The sequence below is a fragment of the Cebidichthys violaceus genome, unplaced genomic scaffold (assembly GCF_023349555.1).
Source record: "Cebidichthys violaceus isolate CVI_PGR_0920_01 unplaced genomic scaffold, fCebVio1.0.p SCAF_2, whole genome shotgun sequence".
In the NCBI taxonomy this organism is placed as follows: domain Eukaryota; kingdom Metazoa; phylum Chordata; class Actinopteri; order Perciformes; family Stichaeidae; genus Cebidichthys; species Cebidichthys violaceus.
Genome location: NW_027176372.1, coordinates 21286314 through 21298825, shown reverse-complemented (window position 1 = coordinate 21298825; position 12512 = coordinate 21286314). Strand labels below are relative to the sequence as shown.

Below are 12512 nucleotides of genomic sequence, written 5' to 3'. Positions count from 1 at the left end.
CACAGATGATGAGGCACTTTGTCTTATTACAGACACAGTGATGGAAACAACACCCAGCCTGATGGAGGCACCGGGAATAATCCAGGAGCTGATTTTCACTTACGTTAGAACACAAGAGGCTCTTCAACATCAGCAGCAACAAACAACGGGAACTCGAACAAACACTCACCCGGTGCGCTGAAACCCTCTGATGCAACGACTGCTCTCAGTATACCGGGAAGCTAACAACAATGTATAGAGGCGCCTAACAGCAAATCAATATTTGTGGGTTAAAGTGTAAAGTGTGATTAATGTATCAACACTAATGTGGACAGCTCCCAGCAGCAGGTTCTGAATGCTTGTTAATGTCATGATCTATTTCTGGAAACGTATCAGCATTTACATATATCTGCAGGGGACGGAGGAGAATCAACGCCGTTCTCTTTTGATACTGTACATGAATATTCACAAAGAATAAGGCCTCATTCACATTCAGCAGAGAAACTGTTTCAGCAACACGCTGTGGCAAAGCTCGATGTGCGATGGCGTCTGTGGATACAACACGTTATACGCAGGGCTTCTGTGTGTGTGTGTGTGTGAGTGAGTGAGTGAGTGAGTGAGTGAGTGAGTGAGTGAGTGAGTGAGTGAGTGAGTGAGAGAGAGAGAGAGAGAGAGAGAGAGAGAGAGAGAGTGTGAGAGAGCGAGAGAGAGAGTGTGTGAGAGAGAGAGAGAGAGCGAGTGTGAGAGAGAGAGAGAGAGAGAAAGAGAGTGTGAGAGAGAGAGCGAGAGAGAGAGAGAGAGAGAGAGAGAGTGTGAGAGAGAGAGAGAGAGAGAGTGTGTGAGAGAGAGAGAGAGAGAGCGAGTGTGAGAGAGAGAGAGGGAGAGAGAGAGAGAGAGAGAGAGAGTGTGAGAGAGCGAGAGAGAGAGTGTGTGAGAGAGAGAGAGAGAGAGCGAGTGTGAGAGAGAGAGAGAGAGAGAAAGAGAGTGTGAGAGAGAGAGCGAGAGAGAGGAGAGAGAGAGAGAGAGAGTGTGAGAGAGAGAGAGAGAGAGCGAGAGAGAGAGAGTGTGAGAGAGAGAGAGAGAGAGAGGAGAGAGGAGAGAGAGAGAGCGAGTGTGAGAGAGAGAGAGAGAGGAGAGAGAGAGAGAGAGAGTGTGAGAGAGAGAGAGAGAGAGAGAGAGAGAGAGAGAGAGAGAGAGAGAGAGAGAGAGTGTGTGTGTGTGTGTGTGTGTGTGTAAAAAATATCTCTGGCTGTAGATTGAACTTCAAACTCAACACTCAGGCATTAGGAGACTTTCAGCGGATCAACATTTCACCAATCGTGTCAAACACCTAATGCTGCACTCTCTGCTAAAAACAACACAAAATCCATTAAACACAAATCTTCCCCCGTAATTAACGTGGCATTTGTCTGACGGTAAACAATAATGAAAAACAGCAAAGCCCCGTCAGCTTCTGAAAAGAGGACGAGATGGATAACCCCAATTTATGGCCCAAGCAACACAACTAAGCAGTTTGTTTCCCCGTCTTTCTAGATATGACAGCAGGCAGCACATGGTGAGACAGTTTAGAGCAGCAGAGGGGAATCAGAACAAACTCCGGAAGCTTGTGACTTTAACAACTCATTCACACCATTAACTTGTATTAACATGCAATATATTATCTGGGTAATGGCATCTGATCATGGGGCTTTTTTTTTTTTCATTTACACCTTTTATTAATAAACATTCTTGTTATCTTGATTCTGCCTGAAAAAATGTGATGTGATAATTTTAATAACAACTTATTCCCTTAACACGCGAGCTATCAAAATTCAGATGGTACGTTAACTATAATTAATGCCGCAGACGGGGGAACAACGAAGAAGGATTTGGTTTCAATTTTGGACAGAGGCAATATCATATTTCTGAAATGTTGAGTGTTTAAAAACTCTGCTTAGCAATCCTCCGTCGTCCTTTTCTTCAAAGCTTTTTGAGCTACTTTATTCACGCGTGTCTGAACATAATCCTCATACTCCAATACTAAATGATCTATTTTAAAAGTAAATATTAGTAGATAAATAATACAGTAATTTTTCTGTGCAAAAATGAGAAAAAAAAGGTAATTTGTTATTATTAGCATAATACTTAAATTAACAGTTGGGTTGTTAATTTACAGATAATGCCTGTAATTTTACAGAGTTTTGTATATAATTTTAAAAAAACAGAAAAACTACTACGTTATTTTCCGTAAAATTAGGATTTTTTTTTTTTTACAGTGTAGATAAAACTATAGATTATTTTTTGGGGGTTAGGTCAAACATTTGACACTAAGCCTGGGCGCCGTTGAATTTGTATCTGAATATTTAAACCACACAATCTTGAATAGAGCTCCTATAGAAACTAATGTCCTCCTTTTGGAGTCCATCATGGTTCCATTTTAGGCCCCTTGCTGTTATTTATTCTATTCTTGAGCACCGTGTATTTTGGTTTGACTTGACTGCAAAAGGTTCAAGCTAAAAATGTATTGATCCGCTTTATAGCTCCTTACTAAAAACTACACACAGCTGCATCTGTACTTGTAGATGCAGCAATACGAAAACACCAACCTCAACCTGCGTGCGCCACATGTCCAGGTTCTTCCGCTGAGCTTTGGAGAAATGGTCCCACGCCTTTTGTTTGGAAGCAGCGTTGAACACAGACACAATCTCTTCAACTGAGGAGGAAATGTGTAGATGTAGGGAAGAGAGGGAAGGAAGAGAGGGAAGGAAAAGAGGGAGGAAGAGAGGGGAGGAAGAGAGGGAAGGAATGAAACAAGCAAGTCAGCCGGGGAGAAAAAAAGAGCTGTGGATCTACAGTGTGCACTGTCTACGTTTCACACCTGTGTCATCTATTGATACGTGCTTTATTGACATAATTACACATATATAAACACACAGCATTACAGGGGGTCCCAGTCAGTGACGTGCGGTGAGGCTCGTGACTGTGGTGAGGCTCTGACACTACATACGTCACATTTACAAACATATGAACCCAGTAGAGAAGCTTAAATCACCATTCAACTGGCAGCTTGCACATTGACTACTGGTTGTTTTTCATATTTCATATCAGCATTCTTCACACACACATAGGGTACATGTTTGATTCAGAAGCGGAGCGCTCGCGAGCACCACCCCGCGAAAATGTCAGATCAGCAACACTAAATATGTTCCTCACAGACGTGAAATACATTATTCTACGTATAGAAAGGACATATGATAAAAGTACAGTGGTGACAAACAATGAGAAAAGCAAAAGGCTCAACCCAGTTAGTGAGGGATTCACAGTCTGAGGTGAGGAACAGCTGGTCACTGCCTCACCTCACGTGTCTCATCTGTTTGCACAGGACATGCGCTAATTCAGCGATTTTGATTATAAAAATGCTTGGAATGATTGGAATCATACAGAAATTACATTTATAGCACAGATCAGTAGAGAAATATTAATATTTATTTTAGCATTATTTGTTTTTTACTTGCCTCCCCTGACGTCCCTGGTCCCAGTGAAACACATTTTAGTGCATCTTATTTGACAGCATTATTAAAAAAAGACCACACGTCGTGAACTCCTTCGTTCTCAAACCACATCTCCAAATATAATTCTCTGTCTTGATCAGTTTTGGTGTGTTCTCTTTTGATCGTATTATCACAGCAAAGTTCTCACGTTGAAAAGTCTCCTGGACAGGTGCGTAGGATCAAAAACTCTCGACTGCGAAGGAACCGTGTGCGTCATTCTTTGCTTCTTTAAAGTTGAAGGATATTATATAATTCATAGAGGGGAGAGTTATTAATGCAGCAGAGAAGAGAAGCAAAGATGTTTCACTGTGCTGTGGTTCTATGCTTCGTATCTTCTCCTGACATAAAGATTAACAATTCTCCTCACCTATTAGCCTTTTGCACACCAATAATTAAAACTCTCATCCAACAGATTTCTACACAGCACTTATTGGAGACACAGAAATGGTGGTTTTCGTGTGAAATTTGTTCTAATAGGGCCCATGAGAGATCCCTCGCTGCTTGGGAAAAATGCTAAGAGCTAAAAACTGCCTACTGCCCTTGAAGTCAAACTCTTTTATTGGAAGAGAACGTTTCAGATAATAAACCATACTCTGTGATGAACTATTTTGAATGCTTATCAAATCATTTTCACATTCATTTCTTAATATTGTGAACTGTGACTTAATGAGACCATCAATGAAAACAGTAGCAGCGTCTTCTGGCCCCAAAACTGAATTGTATATCTTGTAACTGTGTAAATTTGCAATTCTATGGTGTGAAGAGAGACTAAAAATGGAAATAGGATGTTGTTCCTCGAGTGTAAATTGCACGAAAACTTGCTTGAGTTTTTGGCACCAGCAGATGGTAGGTTGACTCAAAAGCAAATAAAAAAAAAAAACAACAACAAAACAACTCTTCTATGTTTATTGTCTTCCCTAAGGCAAAGAAAGAAACTCTTAACCAAAGAAGCAACATCCTCTGTGTGACACTAAGAAATAGGGTTTATAGGAAACATGGTTCTGGAGTCATTTGAGAAATAATGTTGAAAATGTTTACCAGCCAAACATGAAATTATATTGCAGTTTGGAGCCGCGAAGTCACCGTCGTCTCACCGGGACAAATGTGCGTTTTTCATACAATCAGGCAGCAAACAGCCCACAGAGGAGAAAATGCAGCTCAGATCAGACCGTAAGACATGAGTTTAGACATTCAAGACAAACATGTCTTTGACATAGACATAGTTAAGGCTTCATTCTGGATGCCTGATTATCTAACAACTTGCATGGTAAAATAAAAAGCTATATATATATATATATATATATATATATATATATACAGTCATTTCCTTTCTTATCATTTCAGTTAGTTTAGTAGCAAAACTGTTTTCACCATGAAAGTCATTTTAAACTGAACTGACTTTTGTGATTTCTGTAAAGGCCAGTACCCATTAGTCAAGAATCCTAAATACTTCAGCATTTACAAGATGCCAAGATAAACTATTTTTTTTTTTTTGAAATGTTGTTTATGCTGACTAGCTGCTTTCCTTCCTTGTCTGCAGAGACCATTGTGGCACTTTGGAGGCTATCTTGTTAGACTACAGCGGGAGACAGTGAACTCAGCATAATAGATTCCCTCCATCACTCAATGCAATTACAATATAAAAAAGAAAAAGAAAAAAAGAGCTTGCTGTCGAACTCCATGCATCGCGCCACCATCACATACTGCATCCTGACTATTATTGATATGTTCAGGGTTAGAACTGCATCAGCTCTGGGCTAGATTATGGTGTATTGATATTACCATTTCTCTCCCAGGCGCCCACGTTTATGTTATGGCTGTATAGAGAGGCTCTTATATTGGACACTACATTTACACCTCAGAAAAAAAAAAATGTGTGCACATGAGTGTGTGTGTGTGTGTGTGTGTGTGTGTGTGTTACGGTGGGTGTTGATATTAATAATACATTTATTCCTAGATTACGTGGTCACAGTTTCATTGGTCAATGGGGAATGGTGGCCCAGAGCGATCTACTGCAATCACTGGCAGTATATGTTCTGTCTATTCACATGTATTTTGTAATTTAAAATGTAAGAATGTGTGTTTCAATACGAGCACATGATGATGTGCAGGTCTGGGCTTCAGCTATATTGTAGATCTGTGATAGTAAGTATCTATTAATATAGTATTGTTATGTCAGGCGCTCGATCACTGATATACCTTTAATACTACACTGAACGTTAGGAGAGTATATGGTAAAGATATTTATAGTATTACTTTATATATATATATATATATATATATATATATATATATATATGTATATGTTTTGCAGTATCTATTTGGTATTTATTGTACATATTTTCCCAGCATGAGGATGTCTGTCTCTCTACTGCACAGGCAGTATAAGCAATATACACCAATGGACTCAAGTTAAACTAAAATTTTCAAATACTTATTATGTCTGCTGTAAGAGACATGAATTCAAATACTTTAATCTGATAACTGTAAGTGGCCAAAACATTGGCAAGAAAAAAATTAAATCCAATTGCAACAAAATGAATAAAATGCAGATTCCCGGTGTATTTGTCCACCATATGCTGTTCCGCCCATTTTTATATAATTCAAATATGTATTTTTTTTTAATATATATTTGGTAACATTCAGCAGCTACACTGCTGCGATCGGATGGTTTTACAATGAGTACTGAAGTACCACAGCTATCAGCCGTCAGTGACTGGAAGCAGGACGTTATGAAAAGGGTCTGAAATCACATATGATGACATGTTGAATTACTTTGCAGTGTTTCTTGGTGTAGATGTCTCCTTTATGAGGAAGTATCTAAATCTAAATGCTTACTTTCTTGCCTGAAAAACGATTAAAACTTAGTAACTGTGTTTTTTTTTTAAAGTTTACACAACGTTTTTTGGGTCGTAAAGGACGATAAACTGGCGACGCTAAGCAGAGTATTTGCACCTCCGCTCTTAAATGAAAGTGGGATTACTAAATGACGTGACGCAGAAGCGCCCAAGGGCAGGCAAAGAGTCAAAGGCAAAGTGTCAATACAGTGCTGGCGCCGAACGGTGCCCGATGGTGAGATGTGTCTTGGCGTTGGCAGCCGAACACAGAGCAGAACCCTTCTCTTCCACGGCGGAGGGATGGGTGAATATTCCTCAGACAACAGAGGAACAGGATGCTCTATCAGGGCCTTTTCCTCTCCAGAAGCACTGAGCGGTGAAACAATCCCCTCCGGTGAGCGCGAAGCACCCAGGAGACTCTCCCATGTTTTTGATGGAAGGCAGTCGAGCCTATAGCAAGCCGCGTCGGAAACTAGTTGCGGTTAGGGACACGACAGCCAGTGGTAGTAGCAATACTCCCCATCAGGTTCTTCATTTGATCTGCTAACAGGGACACAACCATAGAAGGCCTCGTATTCCCTGACCAGTTAGCAGAAACGGGTCCATAACGGAGAGTCAGCGCTTTATCAAATGGAGGAATGCCTTAGAAGCAGTGGCAGGTCTAAGACAGACTAACAGTGGTGCGAATATATAGAACTAAATGTTGATTGCACAATGCAATGGCTATAGAATGAACACACCAGCAGTGTTTGGATCGGTTCCTCATGAGCCTCGCTGTCACTATGAAATTCTGTTCTGTTCAGAGTATGATCTTCTGGGAAAATGAAGGCTTGGTTCACGGCACAAAGGAAGTCAATTATTGCGCAACCAAAACAGGAAAAAGGATAGCGCTTTTGTTCCCCCTCCCCCCCGCTAGCTATCTACAGCCATCTCCTGGAAACGGAAATGACAGATGGTGGATCAACCGGAGTCATTTGTATTGTAATATTACTGTGTTGTTGAAAAAGTTTGGGAAGAAAACTGTGGAAAAACTCTATTGGGCAAAAAGAAAATGACAAAGAAGGCAAAAAGGGAAAATGACAAAAAGTTGTCTGTTTCCACTTAAAAGAAAGAATAAATAAAATAAATAAAGGGACAATGTCAAGAGCTTTTCAATAAAGGTAATTCTCCTCAAGGTGACAGGAGTGATAATGCCTGTAATAATGTGTCCTTGGATGGCAGTCTGGGACAAAAGCAGAGCCCGGTAAATATGGATGGTGTGTTTTGTTCGCAGGCGTGGGGTGTAAAAGTGCCTCATGGGAGACAAACCCCAGTGTTGACATTTGCATGGGCGACAGTACGACGAGCGAAAGACAAATTCATGAATAGAAATATGGTTCTGTATGGATTATTGTGTTGGATGTGGATGGCCTTTAATGAGAGACAGAAAGGACGAGAGTGAGGATGACTGACAGAGAGAGAGAGATGGTTACACACAATGAGAGAGAGAGAGAGAGAGAGAGAGAGAGAGAGAGAGAGAGAGAGAGAGAGAGGCAAAGAAAGAGAGTCCTTGGAGGTTGTAACCCACTTCACTCGTCCCTTTTGAAACCAGAACGACGTATGTAGATATCAATACAAGCATGCTGATCAATATGCATCCAGGATTTCAGGGGACACATCCTCCATTGTTGTTTCCTGCCTTTCAACTAACCATTCACGGCTTGGTCATGCAACACGTGTTGAATACGTTGTAATGCATTAGAAACGGCGGCGAGTGCACAGAACCTGAATGATTGCAAGAGGGACAAACTTTAAATTCGCTCAGATTTGTTATGTTTAACACAGTCCTTTATCATATGTCTTACGTGTAAATTGTGATTTGTGATATTATGCTGAATAATCAAAAATGACCTGACTTCTTATAGACAGAGTCAGTCTCTTATTTGTCCTTTGTTGGCGAGCTGATGCATCTGTCCTCCCGACATAATTATCAGTTGACTCGGTTTACTTTGCGTCTCAGGTTGATCAAAGAAATATGTGGATTTACAGACCGACTGATCTCGTCCACGGCTTGTTGCAATTTCCCTGTGAAAGGCTAACGCGCTAGCTAGCTATGTAGGCAGGCGACCTAATTAATAATAACTGAATACATCTGAAAGCTGAAGTCAGGTAGTCTAGACGCAGGCTATGCATGCATGTCTTTAAGAAATTATTGAGAAATGCATTGCTAAATTATCCATCCATCCATCCATCGAAGCATGATAGAAGTGTAGAAACTGCCTCGTCATTTTTTTGTCTTAGTAAGCCTTTTGGTTCAGTTTGTTCTGGAACTGTCTAGCAAAATATTATTATATTTATATAAAACTCATATATGTATTACTTACGTTGTAACATGTAAAGCTTTCTGCGTGTGTGTGTGTGTGTGTGTGTGTGTGTGTGTGTGTGCGGGTTGAAACGTATTTATGTCACGGTATTTGTCTCTAGGTATTTGAGCATTTGATGTGCCGTACGGATCGCTGACCCGTGATAAAACCGCAGACTACACAGTGCCATGGGAATCACTTCAGCGCAGCCTCGATTGCACCCGTTACCCAAGTATAGCAATAACCGAATCGTAAATTCTGTAGGATGGAGCGCTGTTCTCCGGGGGAATGCCACGCAGGATAAATCGTTTACTGCGCGATTGAGAGCTCAATGAGCCCACGCGCTCCTGAACGTGTGAACTCACCGGTAAAATCCTGTTTCTGTGACTGGTGGCCAAATTTTCCATGCAGTGGACCGAATGTTGACCTTAATTACAAGGGTTAAGTACAAAGGGTTAAAATCCAACTTTACCAATAATCACAAAGACAACAGTTATTGTTGAATATAAAACGTGTCCTCTCTGAATGTCCTGTATTTCTGAGACTCAGAGACAGACGTTCAATGTGTTTATCTCTAAGTGTACTGGACTCACAGTTTTGTCATACAGTGGTCAGAGCTTCATGACACTTGTCCTGAGTTTCCCCCTTTAACAAAAGCATCAACTGTGGAGGCATAAAAGCTGCATTAGTTGAAATCAAAGATCCTTTTATTGCGTCCCCTGATGGCTCGGTCTGCTCAAATCAGATTTCAAAAAGGCTGGCTGGCTCATTAATGTGTCATCGTTAATTTAATTTCTTTTGCCATTTTGATCTGTTTACTTTTTTTGTTGTTGCGCTAAATTTATGTAATAATTACATCTCCTCTTGAGGGAAACAACTCAGGTTGTTTTTTGTGTTTTGATGACCTTAAATAAGTAGAAAAGTTTGTTTGTTTTAAAAAAAATAATAATCAAAGCTTGACTTTTGGAAGTCCCTGTACTCACGGCTCAGTCAGATGACTGCTGATGAATACATAAAGGTGTTAGCTGAACATATCCTACTGAACGTGAACAGTTAAAGGAATATTTCACCCACAAAATGACCATTTCTACATCAAAGTCTCACCCCATGTTACCTTAAACTCTTGAATGAAACTCAGATTTTATCGTATGTCTCCACGATGAGCGGAGAATCCAAACATTTTAAAAAGTTGTGATGAATTGAAGTGAATGGGGGCGCCACGTTTAACAGCAGCAGAACTCTGTCAAAAGATCCACTTTTAGGATCACTACTTCGAAAACACACGCGACACAGTGGCGAGCCTGATAAATGAACATGAACTAGTTCCTTTTAATCCGTGTAAACTGAACTATAGCTCTAGTGAAATGTGAACACAACACTGGCTGTCAGTTCTAGATTGATTTGAATAGAAGATATGTGTAAAACTACTTAAAAATCCCTCTTATTAAAAGGACATGTGGTTATATTTATCTCTCTTTTAAAGATTTTCTTAAATGCAGTTTCTATATTATTCCCATTTCATCATCCCTTTTGAAATTGAACAGTATTGCATTTTTCTTCTGCTATGTAAAGCACTTTGTAACCTTGTTGTGAAAGGAGTATAATTTACAGAGGCAACGTAAGGTGATGCTTTTTGTAAAAAAGCTGATTAGTATTCCGGTCGTAATGTTGCTGTCGGTTATATAAGTTGTTTGCAGGTAATTGTGCACTTGAATGGTAGAAGGCAACGCTAATATGAGTTGCATTTCCCTGTGTATGCTGTGTGTAAAACTCTGATTTGTACATGCAATACATGCATGTTCTACAAAGGTATACTGTGTTCTACAAGTAAGTGAACTGTATGTATTCATGCACTGTGCAGCTGAGAAGAGAGGACTCACATTGAGCCAGTATGGTGGCCATCGCGGCCCTGAACTTCTCTTTGGCCTCTTCCACCTCCTTCTCATGCTGACTCTTCTCGCCCGTCAGCCGGCGGATGTGGCCGTTGGAGGACTGGATCATGGAGTAGAAGTTGTTGGCGTTCCTGCGGTTGACTTCACCTCGCTCCAGCCAGGTCAGGAGCACGCGCACCGCTTCCGGAAACGTATTGTCGTCTGGGGAGAAGGAGGGGGAGGAGACGAGGTGGAGAGAGCAAGAGTCTGGGTCAATGGTGGAATAAATAAGAAGATTTCCCTCAGTGTCATCTGGGCAGAGGTGAAGGAGAGACTACATAAGAACGGTTAAAAAAAAAAATAAGTGCCGCCATTCGCAAAGTCACAGTCATTTGAGGAAAGTAGAAATTGAAAAGGGAGGAAAATCAATAAAACAGAAGTACAATAACAGAACAGCCTCTGCCAACTAAAACTAGTCTGGCCAAAAAAATGGGACGGAAGTAGAGAGTAATGGTCATCAGGATCAAAGGACAGCTGCCTCTGCAGATTTACTCTGCAAAACGTGACGCTCAGAGACACGCAGAGGTCAACAAGTTCAACAACAACCCAAATAAAAAAAAAAAAGACTTCATACGTACGCATGAGAAAAGAAGACAAGCAGCAAAAATCATCTCAACGGCTGAAATTCAATTTAATAACATTTGGCGCCGTACAAGCTGTCTAAGACACATCTATCTTCAGGTCGCACACTCGAGAGTCTGTGAAGAAGGAATGAGGACGACGATGATGATGATGATGATGATGATGATGATGATGATGAGACCAAAATAACTTCAAGAACTCGCTGTCGTCTGGGGCTGAAAGGGAAAGAGCGGATTAAATATGATTGAGGAGAGAAATGATCACATCTATACGCTGAACATAACAGAGCAGCAGGTTAAATAAGAGGAAGAGTGGTGGGGGTTAAATCAATCAGCGCCAGTCTTTCCTATAACTATCGTCGGTAAACAACACTCGAGTGACTTCAGAGGAGGTGAGCTCTTTACAAAGCTCAGCTTGTTCAGCCGTACTCCCGCTCCGTCTGGTGAATAATCAGATGATGTCAGGAGACTTTATTGATTTCTATTGTTGTTATTCCGCCGCCGTCGTCGTCCTCCTGCCCTCTGCTGCCTCGCTTACAAGTCAGAGGAGCACAGGAGGGAAGACACTCCCACACTCCCACACACAGACGTCAGTTTACGTCACACTGCCTCAGACCTCCACAACACACACACACACACACACACACACACACACACACACACACACACACACACACACACACACACACACCATGTCAATCTACATCGCCATGAAACTTCCACAGCTGATTACTTACACTAAGGCAGTTCTTTTTTTTTTATATCAAAAGTTTTCTGATGAGGCCTTATCTTATTTAATATCTGCTAATTTGCATATATTTCCAGAAAATAAATTGAAGCATTGGATGAAGCCAGGTTGAAAATGATTTGTGCCATTTTGATGACATGTTAGAGTCAAAGGTTTTTACACGGGGGGATTTGGGATATCTCTTTTTATCGCTCCATAAATCAGAAGATACTGTCAACAGACATAAAAAAAAAGTTCTATGAATCAGGCTATGAATGATATATGAACAAACCCCTCAGCAAAAACCTTCAGAATATAGAAAAGTTTGGTGTAAAATGACATTCATTACACTACAAGGGAACGGGGTAAACATTTGAAACATTGGATACCACCATTAAACCTCCCTAGTTGATTACTTGCTAAGATAATTATAATTTTTTTCTTAAAAATGCTCTTTAATGTTACGTTTAAATATTTAAATGAGGCATTATCTAGTGCAACTTTTGGTGAATTTAGGAGAAATCTACAGATGCAAATACACAAAGTGTAGTAAAATAAACTGTGTATGTTGGATGTTTTCTTTCC

General features: G+C 40.5%; 1 protein-coding gene across 1 annotated transcript in view; it reads right to left on the bottom strand.

The window, feature by feature from the left end:
• The window catches only part of LOC137875955 (ecto-NOX disulfide-thiol exchanger 2-like), a 153673-nt gene that overhangs the window by 21081 nt on the left and 120080 nt on the right, over positions 1 to 12512 (bottom strand). The window contains 2 exon segments of the mRNA XM_068715473.1: positions 2561 to 2671; positions 10569 to 10781. Of these exon segments, the coding sequence (XP_068571574.1) occupies positions 2561 to 2671; positions 10569 to 10781 (324 nt within the window).